Source organism: Protomyctophum bolini (assembly GCF_963924005.1).
Source record: "Protomyctophum bolini genome assembly, chromosome: 12".
In the NCBI taxonomy this organism is placed as follows: Eukaryota; Metazoa; Chordata; class Actinopteri; order Myctophiformes; family Myctophidae; genus Protomyctophum; species Protomyctophum bolini.
The window spans coordinates 21,269,523-21,294,750 of NC_137873.1; the positions used below are offsets into that span (position 1 = coordinate 21,269,523).

A 25,228-nucleotide genomic window follows, 5' to 3' on the forward strand; every position below is an offset into this window, starting at 1 on the left:
CCTATTATAGCGCCACCAGGAGGCCACATCCTGATCCTGATCGATTTACCCGTCTACTTCCTGATTGGTTAGTCATTGCGACCGGGTTTCTTTTCGACCAATGGGAGCGTTCTACTCATTGCTGGCTGTCTGATTACCAAAAAATAAATACATTTTGACATATTATTGCTTATAGCAGCTTTACGTTTAATTAAATAATTTATTAACGGCAATTAACAACCTACGGTATATGTTTTTCATTCTTATTTAAGTAGCATGTGACGTTTTTTCTGCGCAAAAAAACATCGCCAGAGTGGTAGATTTCCTTCGGCTCCATCTCCCATGTCCCGGGTGTAATGATGGAGACATGTGGGTCAGCCAACTCCCACTCCTGCTTGCAGGGTGATGCGAGCCATACGTTTGTATACAGTGATAGAACTAAGCATCTCTTGTTCCGCCTTATTGTATGGGTGGCGCACTTGAGTCTTCTTGGAGGTATTGCCTTCCTTTTAGTTTTTTGCAGGATGTGCCAGTCATGTTTCTAGGCTTTCCTTGGCAGGTTGAGTGTATCACAGCCTCTCATCGGAGGCCAGTCAAGGCAATTCACTCTGGGACTGGCAGGTAGGACACAGGGGTGGGGCTTCAGGCAACCAGTTATGATAAGGAGGGCATTGTTAATTGCAGAATCAACCTTCTTCACATGTGTATGTGGGCTGGGGCACAGTATTGGGCTGCAGAGGTTGTAACAGCGAGGTGGTGGATAAGTGAACCCCTTTCTTTTCTTCTTCAAGGAATGGCTTTTGTCTATTATAAAAACGCTGGTGTCTCTTCTGTTTACAGTGGTTGTTTTTTTTTCTCCAGTATGGATACACTGGTGTGACTTCAGGTTACCTGACTGATTTAAATTCTTGTCACAATGTTTACAATAGAAGGGTTTTTCTCCAGTGTGGATATGCTGGTGTGACTCCAGGTGACTTAACTGTCTGAAACTCTTGTCACACTGTTTACAGTGGAAAGGTCTTTCTCCAGTGTGGATACGCTGATGTGACTTCAGGTGATGTAAATGACTGAAACTCTTGTCACACTCTTTACAATAGTAGGGTTTTTCTCCAGTGTGGATACGCTGGTGTGACTTCAGGTGATGTAAATGACTGAAACTCACAGTTGATTTAGTCGACTAAAATGTATTTTGGCAGGCCTTGATGCCGTCGCAATGACTGATTTTACCCTTTGCTCACACGTTGTGAGCTTGTAGATCGGCTATTTTCAGCATGCAACCAAATGTAAAATGACTTATACTGGATCTCTTGTCCACTAGTCCCTTCCTAACATTTTAGTCTAGTTTTTATGACGAAATTGTCGATATATTTAGTCTTAGTTTTAGTCACCATAGCTTAGTTTTCATTTAGTTTCCATTTAGTTTTCATCAGTGAAAAAAGGTAGTCGACGAACATGTTTCGTCTTGGTTTTAGTCGACGAAAACAACACTGATTGGAACCCCATCTTTTGTGTAAAATCTACTTTTTGGCGAGGAAATACAATTGTATTCACTCCACACCACTTACAGATCAATAGCATTTTTCTATTGTCCAAATCTGGTAGACCAAAACCTGATCTATGCAGTAATACATATAGTCCCTTGCAGAGCTTTAAAGAGAACTCGCTAATGCTATGGACCAGCGCTATAGAGGCACTATTAATGTACCAGTAATCTTTCATTCTTCGTCACTTAGGGCCTAAGTCTTAGGCTACTGTAGTGCAAAGTCTGCTGTCAGTGATTAAATGAAAATTAGCTTGGTGCCAACGAAAGAATGGCATTAGTGCGTTTCAGAGTGACAATGTCTGTGGCAGGGCCAATGGCGAGCCTGCTGACATCTCACACCTGCTCTATTATGAATTATGACTTCACAGCTTGAAGGGAGAGGGCAACTGGTACCATGAAACTTAAACAGTGAATTGTTGAAACTCTGGCCCCTTTGCCACGATTCATTTTCCCCCAGAATCAAAGGCGCGGCTGGTGGATAAATGTGTACGCTGGAAGGGGGTCCTTTGAAAACATGGGAGAGCAGTTCAAAACTCAGACCCCAAGACACGGCATGTTAACATTTGCGGCGAGACTTGCACAGAATGCTGCTGCCCTACTTCTCTTCTCTTTGTACTTGGCCAGTTGTATTTACACATCAAACCCGGGTCGATGGGAAAGGTTCTTGTTTGCATTTCTCTGTCTCACTCTCTGCCTCTGTGTCTACCTCGCTCTTTCTTAATTTCCCTCTCTCTTCGTGGACATTACAAAAAATGCTTGCCTTCCTTTTAGCACAGGCAAAATAAATCAACCAAACCACATGTGTTGCTTAGGGAGGGCCGTGGGTGGGATTATGGCTGCTAGCCTTTAACACATATCATTTTAACGTGATATCTTTGTTGTTTTATGGATTTAGTTTAATGATTATTTATTTATTTTTCCCTGGGTGCAAGTCTATACATCACCCTTCACGGTAGGCAGTAAATGTGTGTGTAAATCTTCAGGCTCACACCCTGACAGTGTCCTGCTCTCAGCTTCCTTCATGTCCTTGTCTTAGATTTGGAGTATTTGTTACAATACGTTAGGCGTATAAGTTACATGGCCAATGATTCCGTGTGCTGGTCCTGGCTTAGCAGACGGTGGAAGCAATTACAGAGTTCTGCTTTATTGATGTATAATGAAAATCCAGGTCTGACTCTGTCTGATGTGTTAGTCTGAGATCGGAAGAGACAGACCCCAGTCAGATATGTAGAAGCTTTATAAATACGATCTCTGTGCTTGTTATCGCTCTCTCTCTCTCTCTCTCTCTCTCTCTCTCTCTCTCTCTCTCTCTCTCTCTCTCTCTCTCTCTCTCTCTCTCTCTCCGGTCTTCCCCAGACATACATACTGTAGTTTGTGTGAGGAAATGTGAGCCCAGCCAATGGAAATGACAGGTCTGTGATACTGTCTGCCAGGTCTTATGGCTACCATGTTTGCATGCTCCCATGGCTCTGCTGCTTGTACACAGCAGCACTTATCAAGGGACATGTATTGACCAAGTGGAAAATTTAAATTAGTCCTGTTTCATTTTTTTCTGGTGTTTTCCCGCTATCGTGGGAGCCCGAGACTGTGCTTGTGGGATCTAATGAGAGGCATATTGTGGAGTTGTGCGGTGGAGACAAGGGGTTGCCGGTTGAGTTCATATACTGTCAACGGCTCCGTGGCAAGAGTTTGGAGTTTGTCCGCTCTGGCAACTCGGAGCGGCTTTTTAGCCATGTGTGGTGACATTCCTGCTTCACTCTGTCACTCTGTCATGCACAGTTTTGTGCCTGGGAGTGGGTTGTATATATACAGTTGGATTCTGTATATCTGTATTAAACATACATCCAGTTCCAGTAATAGAACTAACTAATAACATGTCAAACAAAATCTAAAACACTTCAAATGCCTCCTGTAGTTGCAGTGGCGTACCCATGTAATTTCCCATTAAATATAAAATGAACTTATACCCTCAAATCTATCCAAAGTCAAGTGAAACAGAAATTGCTTTTTTTCCCCCTTTCTTCTGAGACCTGTACCAAGCTCATTGTGTGGAGGTACGCTTTCAAATTAAATGTAGGCCAGTCGGCGGACGGAACATACCGTATTTGATTACAACGGCACTCTGAGGAATGTAGCGGCCAAGTGAGCTTGTCTTTATGTCTGAGAATGAGTTGGGAGAGGACGGGGGGATTGGGGGGAGGGAGGGAGGGAGGGATGCAAGAAGTGAAGGCTCTCTGAGGGCATGATGACAGTGAAGAAATGGAAAAGGGAGAAGTAAATAGGTCTGATTATTGAGGTGGCCTAATGGCGCCGATTGTCCCCGTTTGACAGGCTAATGGTGCTCTTGATAGATGGATATACCGGAAGCAAGGCCAGTGTCTATTGTTGGAGCCTGCTACGGTAATGAGGTGTCTGCCAGTATAATCGGCCGTGCTCATTGCCTGGCCCTTTGTGACCCTTTGTGGCAAGGTAATTGCACCAGTCCTGGTTTTATCAGAATCTGAATGGGCCAGCAAGTACACAGGGACACATCTGAATGGTTGTATTATTCAGTTCGGAGCATTTAATAAGGGTGCCAAAAAAAGAAAAACATTAATACAAGTCTGACCATGATACGTGTGCCCTGTTTTTCAAATTACTAGAAAGTTGAAAGGTTCAAGATTGTAATTGTTTCATCTCTTGTTTCAAGTAGACAAGAGTAGAGTTAGTTGGATTTGGCATCTCAACATTGTAGAAAGAAATGAAGAATTACAGAATGACGCACATTAACCCATTTTGGGCAGGAACCCCTTTTGGTGTTTTAAACATTATTTTAGAATTTAGCTATTGAAATATAGCAGATCTACAAGCTCATAGCGCACCACCGAGTGGTGCGCTACGAGCTTGTAGGTCTGCTATTTTTGAAAAATCGAAGAACGACTGACATAGAAACATAGCTTTTTCAGAAAACTGTCAGGATGTAGAAGACATTTTTAGAATCTGATCTCAGGTCAAAAAGGAAGCACCTGAGACCTCCCACAGAGTTGCATGGAGACAGCGGTGTGTGTGTGTGTGTGCGCGCTGTGTGGTGTGTGTGTGTGTGTGTGTGTGTGTGTGTGTGTGTGTGTGTGTGTGTGTGTGTGTGCGCTGTGTGGTGTGTGTGTGTGTGTGTGTGTGTGTGTGTGTGTGTGTGCGCTGTGTGGTGTGTGTGTGTGTGTGTGTGTGTGTGTGTGGGGGGGGGGGGGTGACTCGTCAAAGAGGCCATTAAACTGCCCTAGATCCGTGCGTGTGTCCGGGAGGAGGGACTGATCGATACCATGATTTAGGAGTTCATTCACGGATAGACACACACTCTCACACACAGGGGTTATTTACTGTGCCCTTCTTAGCCATAGCTCATGCCTGGCGTGCGTTCAGTCATATTTATCTGTGTTTGCAAGTGAGAAATGGCATTTTATGTCTTTTCCCATGCAGCACTGCGATTTAATTCAATGGAGAGCAGAGACACTGTGTCCAGACACTTTGTTAAAATGGTAAATGACCATTACGATGGTTTAAAGCATACAAGAGCGCTGTGGGAGCACTTTATGTGAAAACCATGAAAATAGTAGCGATGTTCCCTTACACAACCCAATTCCATCTGACACATACAGTAGGTCCAACCTTTCTTCTTTCCTTTTTTTTTTACCGATTTATTTTTGGCTTTTGAATGCTTTATTTGAGACAGGAGAGTGTAGAGAGACGAAACCAAAGGCAGTGATAGAGGAGAGACATACAAGATAAGACATGCAGGGCTCAGATTGGAACTGGGGACCTCATGCTCACTATAGGACAGTGGTTCCCAAAGTGGGGTCCGGGGACCCCTAGGGGAGTTCCAGGGGGTCCCCAGCTAAATGATAGTTTGGAACCAAATGGACCCTTATGGGTCTGTAACTCTCAGAGTGTACAAATGGACATTGTTAAAATTAACATTGATTGTACTTAAATTGGGGGTCCCAGAGATAGAAATGCCATTAAATGGCATCTTTTCAAATGGGGTTCCGCAGGCTAATAAATGTCAATTTGGGGGTCCTTGACATGAAAACGTTTGGGAACCACTGCTATAGGAGCATAACGGGCTTTGCACAAACTGTCTGAGCCACCATGCATGCAGGCACCACACGTCCAGCCATCTCTGACACACCCACTGTACATGTCCAGTACACTGTACACGTCCAGCCATCTCTGACACACCCACTGTACATGTCCAGTACACTGTACACATCCAGCCATCTCTGACACACCCACTGTACATGTCCAGTACACTGTACACATCCAGCCATCTCTGACACACCCACTGTACATGTCCAGTACACTGTACACATCCAGCCATCTCTGACACACCCACTGTACATGTCCAGTACACTGTACACATCCAGCCATCTCTGACACACCCACTGTACATGTCCAGTACACTGTACACATCCAGCCATCTCTGACACACCCACTGTACATGTCCAGTACACTGTACACATCCAGCCATCTCTGACACACACACCCACTGTACATGTCCAGTACACTGTACACATCCAGCCATCTCTGACACACCCACTGTACATGTCCAGTACACTGTACACATCCAGCCATCTCTTACACACCCACTGTACATGCGCCATTGCGTGAGATCACTTGGAAGGGAATGATTTCTCTTCTCTGCCCTGAGTGGTGACGGAGCGGAGGTGGATGGATGAGCAACGCATCAGAAAATGGCCATCAATCCCGGGATCAGCGCCGTATCTTCTTAAGCTAATGCCAAAGCCAGAGCAACTTCATGATCTCTCTTGCACATGGCCTCTGTCGCCAAGAAAATGTGCAAATCCATCCCCCAGACCACAGAATGCCAAGTATATCTACAAACAATCCTCCCTCCACTTTAGCTGCACTGTTTGTAGAGCTATTCCCACAGAAATGCAAACAATCTCTATCCTTGGCCTTCTATGGGCAAGTGCGACCGGCTGGCGTGCCCGATTCGAGCTAACTGAGATGCGATGCAGTGGAGCGAAATCTAAACAACCCGATGAATTAAAGAGATCTGCCCTCCCTGAGGTTCTAAAAACAGCCGAAATGTTAGACGGTCGTGTCCACGGAGGGCGTTTGAAGCAGCAGTCATTATGTGCTGTGTGTTTACAGCTTCTTCCCTGTGTTGTTTATCGGAGGGGGTCTCGGTTTATCCCTTTGCCTTCCCCCTCACAGCCTCCCTCCAAGCATCAGAGCCAGCGTGTCTGAGAGTTTCATCATCTCACAGGCCCTTCTCCAGGGTTTCTGCGGGGTGCCATGTTTTATTTTAATTCCATGCCTGTGCTCATGAACAGCCGGTGTAAAGCAACTAAGTACATGTACTCAAGTACTGTACCATTTTGAGGTCTTTTAATAGGCCTATTTACAAGTTTAAATAGTTTTACTTCTACCCCAGTACAAAATATTGTACTTTTACTCCTCCACGATTATATGAAAACTATATCAAAACACACTACACATCGCATATTGTGAGCTTGTAGATCTGCTATTTTAAAAAGATTTTGTTGAACTTGTGAAATGGGTACTATTACTTTTGGTACTTTAGTATATTTTGATGCTGATACTTTTGTACGTTTACTGGAGTACATTTTGAATACGGCACTCTACTACTTGTAACAGAGTATAATTCTACATTGCCGTATTGATACTTTTACTTAAGTGAAACATGTGAGTACTTCTTCCACCACGGCTCATGAATGTTGGATCATATCCCTGGACGCGGACAGTGTGGGCAAGAGCTATAGCGGTGTGGGCTGCAACGCTGCCGAGAGAGATCCTCGCCAAGCGTGATGTCTTCATTTGGCACGGTGTGTTGAGTAACAGCGAGGAGGAGAGCCCACAGCCGAGCGGTCAAGGAAGAGGCTCCATGAGCATGTCTCCGTTTCTAAGTGTAGGTGCATGTCTCTGTTTCTAAGTGTAGGTGCATGTCTCTGTTTCTGAGTGTAGGTGCATGTCTCTGTTTCCGAGTGTAGGTGCATGTCTCTGTTTCTGAGTATAGGTGCATGTCTCTGTTTCTGAGTGTAGGTGCATGTCTCTGTTTCTGAGTGTAGGTGCATGTCTCTGTTTCTGAGTGTAGGTGCATGTCTCTGTTTCTGAGTGTAGGTGCATGTCTCTGTTTCTAAGTGTACAGTAGGTGCATGTCTCTGTTTCTGAGTGTAGGTGCATGTTTCTGTTTCTAAGTGTACAGTAGGTGCATGTCTCTGTTTCTAAGTGTAGGTGCATGTCTCTGTTTCTGAGTGTAGGTGCATGTCTCTGTTTCTGAGTGTAGGTGCATGTCTCTGTTTCTGAGTGTAGGTGCATGTCTCTGTTTCTAAGTGTAGGTGCATGTCTCTGTTTCTAAGTGTAGGTGCATGTCTCTGTTTCTAAGTGTAGGTGCATGTCTCTGTTTCTAAGTGTAGGTGCATGTCTCTGTTTCTGAGTGTAGGTGCATGTCTCTGTTTCTGAGTGTAGGTGCATGTCTCTGTTTCTGAGTGTAGGTGCATGTCTCTGTTTCTGAGTGTAGGTGCATGTCTCTGTTTCTGAGTGTAGGTGCATGTCTCTGTTTCTAAGTGTAGGTGCATGTCTCTGTTTCTGAGTGTAGGTGCATGTCTCTGTTTCAGAGTGTAGGTGCATGCAGGTGCTGCGTGGGTGCTGCTGCTTTTCAACCGCAGTACATCTTCAAGCTCACAACAGCTCACATTGACAATGGTTTTTGCAGTTTTACCGCGTTGTACATGTATGACAGACTAATTCAGTTATTAAAAAATATTTTTTTCATTTAAAAACACAGCTTCTCGAAAATCTGAACAATTAAAATAGTTTCATCGATAGAATAACTGCAAATTAGACAGACTAATCGATATTGTCAGCCCTATACTAACGACACATGACGCTGGACTGATCTCTCCTTGTGGCCTGTGAGAGAGTGCCACTGCCATGCAGTCATGGCTGGACCCTCTGAGCCCCCGCTAATGGGGAGCTAGTGGTTAACCACCACACTAGAGGCTGTATAGTGTATAGCCTGCTAGCTACTCAGCAGAAGACCAAGGGGCCCTTATTAGGAGGCTGTATGGTTCAATGGTGTACCGGCAGACTAGAGCACAAAACCACAATTAGACTGTAGTGGAGGAACGGAAGCGCATTGTGTGTGGGTGCTTTTATGAGTGCGTGCTTAAGGCTTTTATGAGTGTGTGTGCGTGTGCGTGTGTGTGCGCGCGCGCGTGTGTGTGTGTGTGTGTGTGTGTGTGTGTGTCTGTCCATACGTTAGATTTGGTTGAACGGGCCTGTTGGCAGAGGCCTGAAGCAGAGCAGGAACCTCCAGCCGGGACGTGTGGAATGAAAGCCCTGGCGTTTCTGAGTGTGGAATGTAGCCTCTCGAAAGCTGCCCACACTCTGCTTATCTCAGGGAGCAGCGGCCTGGAGAGGAGAGACAGAGTTGCCCACATGTTTTATTTTATTCAATTTTACTTTGGAGTCGGTTTTAGTTAAACCACTCCATTTTTCTCAGGAATGGCTGACAGGGTGAGGACGGATATCTGTGGACATAATGATGGCAGAACAAAGAACAAAAACTGAAAGTTTTAATTTGTACACCATACTTCTTGTGCAAACTGCACTAGGCCAATGTAGAATCACACTAATCTTTATTGTTCACATTATACTTTATTATTATACATTATACTTTTTGAAACATTTTACTATTTTATATAATGGAGGTCAAAGAGCTTGCCAAAATGTAGGCATGATGGACGTCATCGGCTAGATGACACAGAGAATGTTCATGAGTTTTGTATTGTGTCAAAAGCTTTCTGCATGTCAGTGAAGTTTATCGCCACTGATCCCTTGACACCTTCCAATTCGTTTTTTGCAATTTCTGGAGCCAGAGTGAAAGGTTTTATTCTGTTTTCTGTATCCTTGCTGCCCATTTAGGCCTGTTCTAACAATCCTTCTAAATCCTGAACAAAGTTTTATAAAAAACTTCAAATATTTATATAGCAGCATTACATTTTTCTAATTTTTGAATACGGTACTGTACATACGGTTCCCGTCCAGAATGGGTTAATCAAGAAAATGAACCCATTCATTATGGGTGATATTATCAGCTTTTGACAATGTTGTGTGGAATGTAAAAATAAGAAACGGTTTCCACATGCCACCTCTGTATAAGCTACATATTCAGTATGCCGTGCTATGGGGTGGGCTGGATGCCGTGCTATGGCGTGGGCTGGCACAACGTTACACATTTATTCTGAAATAGAAAATGTAGTATGTGCACATTGGATGTGCTGACCCTGTGCCGCACCACAGGAATTATGATGACTGCACAGTACGGCAACAATAACAGAGGCTATAGCTGGATCAGATCTGATTAGATCTGTGGCATATACTGTAGGCTTACATGTAATATGATGCCCCAGCATTCCCTGTACTGTACTAAACTACTCCTACACAGGTGCAGAAACCTCCCATCCCTTGATTAATTTATCTCTCTGTCTCTCACATGCACATGTCCCTCTATCCCAATTCTCTCTTTCCCAATTCTCTCTCTCTCCCTCCCTCCCAACCCTCCCTCTGTCTCGGCCAGACACCGTGAGGCTTGACTTTGATTAATGGTGAGTCGAGCTCTGCATTAAAAGCCAGGGGCAGCGAGAAGGGCCAGATAAAAGTGGAGCAGGGGAGGCGGCGAGGGAGGGAGGGGCTGGGGAGGGGAGGTGGAGCAGTCTGAGAGCAGTGCAGAGCACAGCCACCAATCACTGTCACCGTAGGCGTCCCTAGGTGACAGTGGGAGGGGGGGGGGACGCGGTTCGAGGGCGACAGCCTTGCATCAATGGGCTGAACCTCTCCCTCACTTGGACTCAACACACACAGGCCACTAGGACGCGGATGCGCGCGTGCATACACACACACACACACACACACACACACACTTGACACAAACAGACAGAGAAACACACTCGCACACGCCTACACTTGCATTCACTGTCTGTCCACAGTGTGCAGACTGGAACTTGAAAAATGCGGTGTGATTATTTAATTTTGTGTGGAGGAGGATGGCGATGGTTTCAACCACACTGTAGCTCTCGGGTAGAAAAGTGCTGGAGAGAGAGAGAGAGCTCACATTGAGATGTTAATAATGGAAACAATGCGGAATAATCAGCCATCGAGTTAAGATGGATTAATGTGGGCCTGCCTCTCCGTCGGTTTGTCTGCTCGACAGTCTGTCTGTTCGCCTGATTGGCTGAATAAAATGAATTGAGCCGGAGCTGGGACTTTGGTGTGGAAATACCTCTCCTTCTGTCCCTCCTCCAAAATGAAGAAAATTCTGTCTGGAGCCTCCCTAGGGGCTGTCAGGAACAGTGTGTGCCTGTGGCTGGTAATTGATAATGCAGCCCAGGCAGCCCGGCCCTGGTCATTGGAGCGTGAACCAGCCTGAGAGGCGGAGAGAGGCTGAGCTTCACCGACGTGAAGCCTGGCCCTCTCACTCCCTTCCTGGATAGACGAGAGGGAGAAGAGAGGGAGAGATAAAGAGTCCCAGACTGAGAAGAATACATACATTCATTGCTGCATCCATATCCCATCCATATTTAAAGCTGTGCTTCATATTCTCATCAGCATTGGCATCCGTCAGTCTCGAGAGACTATGGAGTTGCGCTCTACAGTGTGCATTACATTCATTCAGCCATTCACATTCACGCACGCACGCACTCATGCACATTCAGACATACATTTACTGCGGAGGAAACCATGCAAGGGTCCGGCATGCTCGTCGGGTTCAGTGTATTAGGGAGCCTATACTATACTAGAGTCCTGAATGGCACCGCTTATGAAAGTATATGTAGGGTTTAACCATTTAAACCCCAGCGGTTGTGAGCTAACATATATTGATCGGCTATTTTCAGCTAAAGCTTTCCCCACAATAACAGAAAACTGAGAAGACACTAGCTTAGAGCCCTGAGGGACGGATGTAAGCACATGTTGGACAGATCCAAAACCTTCCCTGTATTTCCCTGTAGGCCTACTGTCTGACAAAGGTGGATTTTAGTGGATGAAATGGTCCCGAGTTCCGACCCTGTTCATCTCAATAATGGCTAACCTACCTGTAGGATATTCTGAGAAGAAAAAAAGAAACACTAAAATTATTCAATTTAAATATAATATTTTTGCTCTTAACGTAGGTTTAATAAAATAATGGAAATAAGTCAGGGAGTTTTGCCCCCTGGCGTTTTCAGTTGTCACACATTCGCTTCAATACCCCTGAAATGTACTGTAGGTTCATTTTATGACGATACCTTACTTTAACCTTTTTCATTTCTCTACTACTTTAATGACTTCTGAAGCCCTTTTCAGAGTGCACTCAGTGCCCAAACTACTGCCAGGGTGTGAATAATGGACGAGGATACATTATTTCAATTCATAAATGTAGTCTATTTCTTTGCCAGAAATGTTGATAGATGTGTTACCTTCTGTACTCGTTCCTATAAAGGGAAACTCAGCATCCTGACTCAGTCTTTCGGGGGTTTTAATAAAAGATGTGAGGCTGTGTGTTGGTCCACTTGGCTTGTTTCATTTTTTTTTATAATGAACGATGAGTTGATTTGGGGTTCAAGGGGCAGGCTGTTACATAACATCAACATTCTTTCCATTTTTTTAGTACAGGAAGCGAATATGATAAAGAAGAATAGACAATTGTGATTATAATCTACAATATTAGTTATGCATTAATACATTTATTGTGTGTATATAGACTACTGTATTCCTCATTAATAATCTGCCCTTGGCTACCATTTTAATTTGCGAGTATCACTTTTATTATTTATAGTATGTTTTATAGTGATTACATATTCTATTCAGTATCACGTATAAGATGTTAGCCGCAGTGCGTTGAACTTTGGTAGATCCAAAGCTACACGGTAAAATCCTGTTCATTCAACTCAGAGTTAAATTAACACTGAGGAATATCTACTGCATACAACACTGTTTGAACTACTACTACTATTGAACTACTACTAGCACTACTGTCTGAACTACTACTGCTATTGAACTACTACTACTACTGTTTGAACTACAACTCAGAGTTAAATTAACACTGAGGATTATCTACTGCATACAACACTGTTTGCCAGATCAACAGTGTTGATGTTGATGTTTCACAGAGTGCTCTCAACAGCATTCGAGCAGAAGATGAACTAACTTCTGATTCAGAGCACAAGTAAAATAAAACAAAGGGCCAACTTTCAATCACAGACAAGACAATTAAGGGAGAACAAAAGAAGTAAAACTAAACGAAACCTCAACACAAATAAATAAAGCAAAACATCAACAATGCCGCAAAGGTATTCAACCGAAATATTACCACATGACAAGAAATATGTGCCTTCCTGGAAGAACCCTGCTAACTACAAACATCTCTTCATGAGCATACAATGCATTATCTCAGTGTCAACAGCCATCAAACGATTCTCGCTCAAATACACATCTCAGTCTCTGTTGCTAACATTACAATAGAAAACGTGCATAACTCCATTCAAACTCCAGTCACATATCACCATTAACATTTTTCTCACATGAAGCAATTTTTTCAGTTCTACAAACCAGTCTTCAGAAGCTGTCTTCCAACCATGACAGCAGTCGGGATGAAATCCACCAATACATAGGATACATTTATGGACTTGTTTGTAGTCTAAAGTACTTTACTGTACTGTACAGTATACTCTATTTCACGAAAAAACGTTTACTAGTTACTTTGAAGATTTTGATTATTATTAAAACATACATTACCCACTTCAGCCCTACTGTACATTTAGGCTATTTGAAAATATTGATACCAATACTATTTGTTGTATACTTTATATACTTTTTTGTATATACTTTTTCATACTGTATATTCTTTTTGTACTCAAGTCAACTTTGAATACCAGACTTTTACTTGTAACGGCGTGTTCCAACACTGCAGTATTGATCCTTTTACTCGAGTAAAACATTTGAGTACTTTTCCCACCACTGACTGAGTGTGAATCAGACCTGAGGATGACCGTGAGGGGTTGCAGAGGGAGCACGTGGCGTGGGGACATTGCCAAGCCTGCGGGTTAATTGACAAGTGGGAACATGTGGGAACATGTGTTCTCAGGTGTGTCGCGGCTAACCGGAGTGCACGGCTGGGGTTGAAACCATCACAAAAGAGATTGACTTTTCAAGGGCAATATCTCATGGTGAATACTAGCGTTTGTGATTGTTCTCTCACTGGGCTGACAGGATTGACGGCGCCGGAGCTCTGTCTGACCAGGAAAAAAAAACGAGGCCTTGAAATGAGGACGTTTTAATGGTTTCCTGATTTCCTCACTGCTACACAGCAGCAGCAACTTGCGGGCGTTAAGCTCAGAGTATCATTTGCGTATCATTAACTTTGTGCAGGCATTAAAAGCCGTCATTGGGGTTTTCCCCCCGAATTGTTCATCTGCAACATTTTGTCTGTTACTGATTCTCGGTTTTTTTTGTTTTGTTTTTGTGTGTGTGTGTGTGTGTGTGTGTGTGTGTGTGTGTGTGTGTGTGTCTCCAGCGCCCTCCATAGTTCCCATCATGCACCAGGTCAGCTCCACCATGAAGAGCTTCACGTTGTCATGGCCACAGCCCGAGCAGCCCAACGGCATCATCCTGGACTATGAGCTACGCTACTATGAGAAGGTATGTGAACTGTGTGTGTGTGTGTGTGTGTGTGTGTGTGTGTGTGTGTGTGTGTGTGCATGCTTGCATGCGTGCTCGCGGTACAGTATGGTCAATTTGGATCCATACACACTCAACAAGTTGTTGCCCGTAACTCCCAAATATCGTACCTGACATTTCTAACACTGCCTGGGCATGCAGGGAGCATGTTACTTTGAGCTTCAGGCAGTGCTACTTGTCAACCAATAGGTGTCCTCCCGGGGCCAGTGTTTCATTAATCAATGCACCTCCAGCCACTACATTAGGGATGGACATTTGAATCTTTTTTAGCAAACGTGTATTGTATTGTATTTTGTATTTATTTATTCAGCACAGTATAAAAAAAACAACACAGTGAACATATAAATATGAGAAGGGTAAGGTGCTAGGCTGAGGCAAAAAAGCCCAAGGGGCTTATACGAGGCCTCTACCTATATAAATTAAAATGAAACATTGTATATGAGATATAGAATATCCAGAAAACATGATTGCAGTACATAAAACATAAACAAAACAAAACAAAAACACAACAAGAACATGATTAGAATTTTTGGTTATTTACATGATTAGAGAAAAGAATAGATGATACAAAGAAATATAATTAGGTGATCTGGTCAATTAAGTGGGTCCTAAACTTATGTTTGAATTTTTTTAATGAAGTAGATTAGGACTGTGGGAGGTTAACTGTGGGAGGTTAACCGTCTAAGTTGATTTAGTTTTGATCAATATTGCTTATTTAGTCCTAAGCTGTTAGTGACACACATTTCGGTTATTTAAGGTCTATATATATATATATATATATATATATACTATATAATGCTTTATATGCATTTCCAATGCATTTCCAATGGATGCCCATATGATTTGACCAAACATTTTGTTTGATGGGGGAGGGGGGCAGAACACATGCATCAAAGCTGTGTTCAGACACAAGTCAGGTGTCAGACACGAGGCAAGTGTCTTGAATGCAGCCCAGTAAGGGCATATGTCGACCCCGCCCACTCACCTCCGCCCCACCCCCTCCTGGTGCTGCGGCCATCTTGGAAACTAAACTCAATATAAACAAAGGCAGAAGGGTGGGGCCGAGAAAGGCCCTTGTTGAGGCTCAACCAATCAGGCCAGTACACTTTTCAGTTTGTAGTCTTCACACACAGGCACATACACAGTTGTTTTTACATAGTGTATAACGTACAGGATGGTTAAAATGTTTTATTTATTAAAGTAAGTCCCAGACTGCAGCTTTAAACGAACCTCAAGGATCGCACTGTGTGTATACATGTGTTTTCCTTTGATTTATGTAAGTGTTTATGTAAAACTACGCTTGGATGACCGCCCACCCAGCACCCTCTACAAGTGTTTATACGTTCATAGAACACTGTTAACGACGGCAGAAGCCCGCGCCACCCCCCGGATGCGTGCCATAGTCGGAGCCCCCGGGCAGATAATATGTCATTTGGGCACGCTCTGTCCATCTCTCCCACTGTTCTTTGGTTTCTGCTGCTGATGAAGTGAATAGGTTGACCTCTACTCCAGTAGTCCCGCTCTGTGTGGCACGGCGGCCAGTCCCACTGTGGTAATGCAATGCATCTAGGGGGAGTCAGCATCGACCCGTCTGCTGCCTCACAATGCAGCTGCTTTAATAAGCAAGCAGCACTCCCCCGCTGTGTCTGCGCTGCGCCAGTATTGACCTGCAGGCTTTTCCCAAGGCCTCGCCTTCAGACATAATGATACGGAGGGACCCAAGGCTCCATGGCTTTTTGTTTGGGCCCTTGTTTGTCCACCTAAAGCCGATCGATATAGGTGTGTAGTGTGTGTATACACACACTACACACACTATAGTGTGTGTAGTGTGTGTGTGTGTGTGTGTGTGTGTGTGTGTGTGTGTGTGTGTGTGTGTGTGCGCGCGCATTCGTGCGTGCGGTTGTGTGCTATTGTTATCTCAAGTTGAGAGATGTGCAAGTCTTGGTCACTGCACCTTGACCCCGTGTTCCAGTCTTTAAATATAAGATAAAAGATCAATTTGAAGTGTTGTGTAATTGTGGGCAATTTGCTGGTCACACCCAAAGATCAATACTCACAATCATAACCTAGAATATTGTGTGTCTCTTTTTTTCCCTTTTCAAGTGTTGCATTGTCTAACAAGTGAAGACAAAAAAAAAGAAAATAACACATATAATATTATTATTATTATTATTATTATTATTATTATTATTATTATTATTATATTATTGTTGTTGTTATTGGTGATGATGATAATCATCATTTGGGGACACTATACCACATATTGGCTCTGATGCAGCTTGGCGATGAGTTGTGGGTTCGATTCTTGAACCTGACGGCCTTTTCTGTGTAACATGCACTCCCCTTCTCTCTCTCCGTTGTTTCCAGTCAGTCTTCACTGTACTATCCATATAAAGGCAGAAAACTAATATATATACGGCATATATATAGGCTATATTTATTAATTTATTTGCTATTGGAAACCCCATCCCAGAGTGGATGAGTCACTCTCGGTTTCCTCCTGTGGCCTTGCTGCACAGGTCATGAAACTGAACCTGATTGAAATCTTACCCTCCAGACAGCTTAGTGTCGTGTAAATAACGCTCATAAAGCCACCCATTAGCTCATGAATACCAATGCAACCTAATCCTATTGATGTTTATGTAGCGTGTCCCCAAGCAAATAGATGAGCGCCGCGTAATGTGGACAAGATTGCTAATTATGCCGGCCGGGGTGATCCAGATGACTGAGAGGCTGCTCTCTCCTCTCCCAGCTCACCCCTGTAAAGAAATAAAATAGCATAACATTAAAAATCAATGAGATCCAAGCTGAGAAGATGACTATGAGAAGGCAGATGATGACTTTCAGAAGAAAATTATGAAAAACCTGAGGCCTGAGATCAGATAAAAAAAATGTCTTCTACATCCTGACAGTTTTCTGGAAAAGCTATGTTTCTATGTCAGTCGTTCTTCAAAAATCACACACGTGTGAACTGAGTGGTGCAATTCCCCCCCCCCCCTCTCTCTCTCTCATTAGAGACACAGCACTACCCCTCTCTCTGTTTCTGGCACCCCCTACTGGTATTAATAAGTCACATACTCGTGCTCATTTACACAGGTACACAGGTACACGGACATTGCTGGTTGTAGGAGTGGTTGCACCACTCAAAAATAGCAGACCTACAAGCTCGTAGACCTATGAGCTTGTAGATCTGCTATTTTTCAATAGCTAAAGCGTAACATAATCCTAACACCAAAAGGGGTCCCACCAAAATGGGTTAAAAAGGGATACCACCCCTACAAATCTGACTTTAGTTTTGTCCTTTTCTCAGGCACGTTTTGAAGAAGGTGAATGTACAGTATGTGGTAGAAGAGAGTGAAAGAGAGACACAGACAGTGAGAGCCGGACACCATGAGCTGCCTCATATTTCTGCCTCCGTGGTTCTCCTCTGAAACACTACAGTTAAGAATGTGACCTTTCATTGGCTCCTCACCCTGCTATCACAGCCCAGATAGATGCTTTGGTATGACATACACGTGTGCTATGTGTTTACAGTGTGCGCACGTTGGAAGTGTGTGTGTGTGTGTGTACGTGCTAGTGCATATTTGTGTTTTATTCTCTGCGTGCATTTCTGTGCCAACCCGAGAACTTCACTAGAAATTCAAAATGGAGTGCGCAGCACATTTTTTTGGCACGAAATGAAATGGAAGTGTGCCGTGTAGGCAATTTCCACAGCACATAATTTACAACCTGTTAGCAGCATGCGACAGAGTGACGACATGCTCACATAAATATTCTGCATTTTTGACATGACATGTTGGCTGGGGTTACCCACCAACGATTATATTGCGCTAGCATGCCTACCATGCTCTGCGTATAAAATAACAAAAAAAAAGAAAACACCATGGGAGTGGAATTGCTTCGTCACCGAGGTCAGTACCACAAACGGTCTCTCATCGATTCGCTGAATGGTTGAGAAGGCCCGAACACGGAGAAGTTCCTGATAGCCGCAAAGCGATGATGTGGCCTTTTAGTCATAAAAGGCAATTATGGAGCAATGTCTCTGGCGGTGTCCATAACACACTCCCCTGCACACTGCCCTGCTCTGCCCGGCGCCACAGGGAACTTATAGCCTGTATAATACAGCCATTATAAAAATCCAGGGATTTTTTTTGTCTTTTTCATAAAAAACGGCCTTGCTATCCTCTCCCTCTTTTTATGTGTCTCCGCACTGGCGATATTATTCTTTTATGTGTCACACTGTTATGGCTCTGCTGAGTTGATTGTCTCAACGTGCTCAGCACAGTCAGTGAGCAGTAAGTGTTGTAGAGTGTCGACTCGTCTCGCGGTCCCCCCCTGTCCCCCAGGAAGCCTCCTCCCACACCCCTACTCAGCAGAAGCTGTTCTTTCAGCTTGGCGTGCGGATGCATGTTGTTGTGCTGTAGCGCTTTCAGCGGGAGCTCTGCATATTTGAGCTTAGCTGTTGGTGAGGCAAACATTTGAACCAGCAGCCAGTTATGTTTTGCGTCCTTCCCTGCGGGTCCCGAGATGAGAAGGAAGAGATGAGGGTAGGAGCAGGGCACAAACCCGGGTACGGGTCAACTTTTAGCCTCAACAGTCACTGGCGGCGCCAGGGTTTTTTTCTCTCTCTGCCGGTGCTAAGGGGAGGTTAGGTCAATACATGGGCGTGCTGAGCAAACAGTCGATTTTTGTGAGCTCTCAGTTACTCCATGGGAAAAAATTCAATTGTGATGAAATTTGCAAAAGAAATTTCAACATTTTGCTATTGTATGGCTATGGCTACAAGCAAGGCAATGACATGAACAGAAACTTAACGTTTTTCTATTATTCACTATGCAAGAATAAAAATTAAATTAGTTCTTGGTGTGTGCGCCCCACAACGTTATTTAGAATAAAAACTAAATAAGTTGTTGGTGTGTGCTCCCCACAACGTTATTTCTATTGCGGGATTTCAGACCAGACAGCAAGACATTCTTCTTTAATTGATATGCAAAGCAGAAAACAATCCTTTGCCATAGAATTTTTGATCCTCATACCATTTGCGATTGAACAAGTACTGATCCTGTCATACCTCAGAGCATTTCCTGCACAAAACACCATTATTTCCTATGAAAGAATGCAGTTTTTGGACAGTGGGTCCTGAAATGAGGTGCACTGAGTGCTGGAGGCTTCTGCTCACACGTCAGACCCCCCCCCAATCAGCCCATCCTCTCTGTTTCGAGTTAAGTGGTCCGGGGACCCTGCAATCTGGGAAGTGTTATGAAATAATATATTAGAAGTCTGCAGAGAAGAGGTAGACCTTCATTCCGTCATTCTCTTTCGCCTTCTTTCTGCTCCGTTTTCCTCTGGTTTGCCCCCAAAGTTTGGATCGTTTGGAAATAACTCGCTGTACTGGAGGTCACGGCCTCCATTAAGACTGGAGCGGAGCAGCCACTGGCCCTGGTTACTGATGTGTGTGTGTGTGTGTGTGTGTGTGTGTGTGTGTGTGTGTGTGTGTGTGTGTGTGTGTGTGTGTGTGTGTGTGTGTGTGTGTGTGTGCGAAAGTGTCTGTCTGCGTTTGTGTGACTGTTTGTCCATACATATATAAACTCAGCACAAAAAGTTCCGAAACGTAACTTTGGTTGGTTATTTCTCCCCTTTAATAATACCAATTGGTATTGTATTTTATATCGTTTACAACGAGGTATAGCTTGTAAGGATCGGGCATTCTTGGAATGAGCAACACAGCTAAACGTGTGGGTAGTGCCTCCAAAAAACTTGCCAAAATGGCAAATGGTTGGTATTAATTCAGCCTTGTTTTGAGTTGCTTAGCGGATTGGATGATTGCACTATCCCACAGTAATAAGGAAAAAAACAACACATATTTAATTGTTAGGGAACTCAGTAGCGTGTGGAAGATCCATATACACAGGCAGTGTATGGATTTTCCTCCTCCTATGCATGATCTGGTCTCTCTCAAGCAGAAACCATGAACCGGAAGTATCGGGACAGTTTAGACTTGTTAGCTTGTGAAGTTGTGATCAGATTTTGTTTGATCAGATTTTGTTCAGAGTACATCATCTCTGCCCAAGAGGGACCGGATGGGAGCAGGACAAGGAACTCGGGTTACAACAGCTTGGCACCTCCTCCTAATGCTGGTCACTAATCTAGCCACATTTTCTTCAACCAGGATCTGTTGCAAGTCACTCGACGTGGTTCTTTTGTTCACTCTAGCCGCGCGCGTACAGTACAGCATGTCCAGCCCCAAGCTGATCCCTCAAGTGTTCAAATGGGTTGAGGTCTGGACTCATGGCAGGCCATTCCATCCTCTCCACTCCCACATTCTGGAGGTACTCAGTGATGATCCTGGCTCTGTGGGGGTGAGCGTTGTTATCCTGGAGGATGGCGTTAGGTCCCAGATTCTGAAGATCGGGATCGCTGCTGCCTCCATAATGTCATCCCCATATCTCACTACATATATATCTTATATCTTATCATAACATATATCATATCATATATCGTATCGCATCGCATCACATCGCATCACATCATATCATATCATATCAAGAATACAACACGAATGATATCTTCTTCCCAAAAAGGACTTTCAAATTAGGAAGGGTATGGCCTGGTCAGCCTGCAATGACATGCATAAGATCTAGTCATCCCAGCAAAGTAAAAATATTTAGGACGACCATCGAGCCGAATCTACTCTAAGTTAAGATATAAGATAAAAAGCAGACCAGAGGTAGAAAACTTCCGTTCCCTGATGTCATCACTAGGGACACATGCATCAGTAAGCAGGAACTGGGGATGGCAATGAATGATCCATAATTTCGACCGCGGTCGAAAAATTATGATAATGATCTCACTGCATGAGATTGCCTTCAATCAGGACAAGTTCTGTCTTGCCTGTGAGAGAGATACTGCCCCATACCATACCTGCTGTTGTGGCTGCGTATAAATCTTCCAGATGGTACTGAGTTCCCTAACACTGAGTGTAAAAATGGCCAATATGTGTTGTTTTCTTCCCTTATCACTGTGGGAGAGTGCAATCATCCAATCCACTAAGCAACTCAAAGCAAGGGTGAATACTGACCATTTGCCATTTTGACTTTTTTTTCCCGAGGCGCTGCCAACACATTTAGCTGTGTTGCTCATTCCAGCTATACCTCGTTGTAAAGGTGTCTAATCAACAACAAAAACGATATAAAATACCAATACCAATTGGTATTATTAAATGGGGAGAAGTAACCGACCAAAGTTAAGTTTCCAAACTTTTTGTGCTGAGTTTCTGTGTGTCTGTATGTGTGCCTTCAGACAGTATGCGTGTGTGCGTGCGTGCGTGCGCGCAATCCGCGCATGCACTACACTGTCTTTAGCACATTGGGATAAGTTGAACAGCAGAAACTGAGACATTATGCAGTGATTTGCCATCACTATATGCAACACATATCGTGGTAGCAAAACCTAAAATCCCTCTTGCTCTCCAGGAGGAGGAGACTCCAGTGCACACAGGAACGCAGCGCACACACACACACACACACACACACCCTATTTGTACTCCCAGACATGTTTGGATCGTTAATAGGGACGGGTGAAAAGCAGGACATTGTGCGGAGTTCCCTCAGCTCCCTGGCTGAGCGTTCATATTTTGTCCTCCAGACACACTCGCTCTCTTTCTTCAACCCCATATTTTTTTCCCCCTCTCTCTCGTGCCCAGTGTAACGGAAGCCTGCAAGCCAGTTTCTATGTTGGTGGGAGAGCTGGTACAAGGAGCTAATCCCTGAAAAGCCTTTCTGCATAATAATATATATAAGTCAAAGGGTAACATTTTCCTTACCAAACGATTTTGCTTTTCCTCGCTTTGCTTGATAAAGATACTTCTTCGAGTGTCCTTATTCTTTTTGGAGATTTCAGCCTTAATGCCAAATAAACATGAATGTCTGTGACTGACTGACTGATTGGCTGACTGATTGACTGACTGACTGACTGACTGAAGTTACAACATTCAGCGGCCAGTTGGCCTAATAACACACTAGCCGATCACAGAGCAGTCATCCCTCCAATGCTATGGGATGTACTGTCTATTGTGATAACGGATCTTCACATACATGCAGGGATCCAGGCTACGGGTGCAGTCCATCCTAATAACCAACCTTTTTTTATCATATTCAGGGCTATCTAGTTTTAGTTATTCAACTCATCCTTTCTGCCTAAAAATAGATACTGTATGTGTGAACCGGAAGAATAATTTATGAGCACACGGTGCGAGTAAAGATTAGGACCTAGCGTAATCTTTTCAATCCAAAGAAGCAAAAGACAATCAGTTCAAAGTATTTTTCATAATCGTAATTCTATTTTATTAACCCACCCCAGCCCCAATACCTTTTCATAAATGCCAGCAAGCAATCCAAAAACAATTATTGTCATCGGTTTAGATAGTTGTAATTGTATATTGCCTCTAGAGAGCACGCGAGAGAGAGAGAGAGAGAGAGAAAGTGCTACTTGCAGGCATGAAATGCTGGAATGCTCCCATTTCTGGTGAAAACATCACAATCTTGCCTCCAGGCTATGGGATGTAATCTATCCTAATAACCATTCTCATCATTTACAGGGTTCTACAGTATGAATATTTCACTTGTATTTGCCCCTAAAAATAGACGTGTGAACTAGGAAAAAGAACTCTTAGCACACAGTGTGCGAGTAAAGATTACAACCTCCCGTAATTATGTCCAATCAAAAGTAAAAGATAATGTGTTCAAAGTAATTCAAACTTTTTTGCAATCAGAATCCTCAGTTCACCCAGCCGCATGCCTTTTCATAACCACAAGCAATCTAAAAACAATTACTGTCATTGGTTTGGACATTTGTAATTGTGTTTTGCCTCTGGACAAGCATGCACCTGAGAGAGACAAAGTTAGAGAGGTATGGTGGTTTCACACTGGACACGTTTTTTGGAAAACTGAAGGAGAAACGACACAAAAACACGCTCTGTGTGCATGGACCTGTAGAGTGAGAGTGTGTGTGTGTGTGTGTGTGTGTGTGTGTGTGTGTGTGTGTTAGAGAGACAGATCTACAACTACTTGCACCTTACGAATGCTCTTGGTTTTCGTCTATGGAATACTCTTGGGGGAAGAACATGAAAATAAATAAATAATTCAATTCAAACCCATTTATGCTCGAAAGGCACTGAGGTTTGTACCCTCATTTTCAGTGACGTCGAGTGACGTGAATATACGCAGGCCCCATTTTCATTTTCAGTTTGGGATATTAATTTTATCCAATCAGGATAGAGCGCTCAAACAGGATACAGATTAAACAAGTGAAATCGGAAGTGATGACATAAAGAAATGAGCATGCAAAATTGGAACTGGAACGTCTCTGTACGTACGTGTGTACGTGCATGTGTATGGATGTACATCTGCAATCCGCGTAACGCAAGAACCGTTCGCCACACCGACTTCAAATTTGACACATGCGTTCCACACCACCACAGGGAGTGCAGTGGCGGTCGGATACACGGTTGTCCAGAAACTCCACAAAAGGCTCTGGTCAGACAGAGTCCTCATACCTGTAAAAATCCCCAGGCTTTTTCAACAACTTTTTTCATTAATTTTATTATAATTATAATTGTTTTTGTTATTTTTCTCGTTTTCCAAAACAATTATGAAAAATAAATGAAATTTTTAATTTAATAATTACTCACGTATTAGGAGTGTAGATGTAGTGTAAATGTACTTACACTTTCAGGCCTTAACAACCCCCACTACCTGGCTTCAAAAACATATTTTTCTATTACTTGATGTTATGTTCATTATGGCTTTCCCCCTCCTGCCCTCGGTGATTAAAGACATTTAAATGCTCTTTAATATCAGCTTCAAGCTGCCTTAAATTAACATTTAACTTAAAATAACAACAATTCTTTTCATAGATTAGAATTCATGAGCACTTGGTAATACAATCTTTCTTGTCTCCACAGTTGAATTGTTAACCCATGTTCTCCCTTCTCTTTTGCTGTTTTTTTTTACCCAAGGCAATAGCTTTTTTTAATCAGAGACATTAATGGTAGAAAATTCCCCTTTACAGACACAAAATTGGACTATCTTCTGTTCGCACTCCCCTTCTGTGTGTGTGTGCGTGTGTGTGTGTGTGTGTGTGTGCGTGTGCGTGTGTGTGTGTGTGTGTGTGTGTGTGTGTGTGTGTGTGTGTGTGTGTGTGTGTGTGTGTGTGTGTGTGTGTGTACAAGGGTGCACTTACGCATACATGCGTGTGTGCATACATGCACCGTGTAGAGGGGACACATGGCATCTCTACATATCTGTCCTTCTGCCAAGTGGCCATAATGTCCGTTTTCAGGGAGAGGGGGTTGTTATTTTTTGCATGCATGCACAATCACACACTTACACAAACACACTCCCGCCAGATCCAATAGCTGGCTCAGCTTTAATATAGAGAGGACACTGACACTTCATTTGGACACTGTCTCACCACTGGAGAGTACGATATGAAAGGTGTGTTGGTGCAGTTTACAGATAACAGACTTAGTGCTCGGCCGGCCCGTCACACAGAAAATAGCCCGCACTATCTTCAGACAATGACCAATGGAGGATATTTCATTGCTGTTGGGCCGAATCCTTGTATCTCCAGGGCCCTGACAGTCGAGTGCTTAACATACCACATAGGCTATGATGCCCGACTGCAAGTGCCAGGATCCGTTCCCGGACCCAACGGACCTTTGCTGCTTGTCACTCTGCGATCCTCTATCCCCGTTACCTGTCTCTCTTCACCGTGGACTGTCAGTAAAAGGCAGAAAAAGCCTCAAAAAATATTTTTGCGTTGAAAGTGAAAGCGTGTCTGTGAGTTTCATAAATATTTGACCAATGAAAATGATTAACAAGGTCTTGTAGACTAAATAATACAGGTTCTTCCCATTTCCTGAAAAGTAACGGTTTTGGACATACAAGGTTTCCGGGCCGACAGCAACGATTT

General features: G+C 43.6%; 1 protein-coding gene across 2 annotated transcripts in view; it reads left to right on the plus strand.

Annotated features, from left to right (window-relative positions):
* ephb1 (EPH receptor B1) overlaps positions 1-25,228 on the plus strand; it is a 238,357-nt gene that overhangs the window by 156,896 nt on the left and 56,233 nt on the right. For both annotated transcript variants that reach the window (XM_080778273.1, XM_080778272.1), the window contains exon 7: positions 14,094-14,218. In XM_080778273.1, the coding sequence (XP_080634399.1) occupies positions 14,094-14,218 (125 nt within the window). The remainder of the gene's footprint in view (positions 1-14,093; positions 14,219-25,228) is intronic.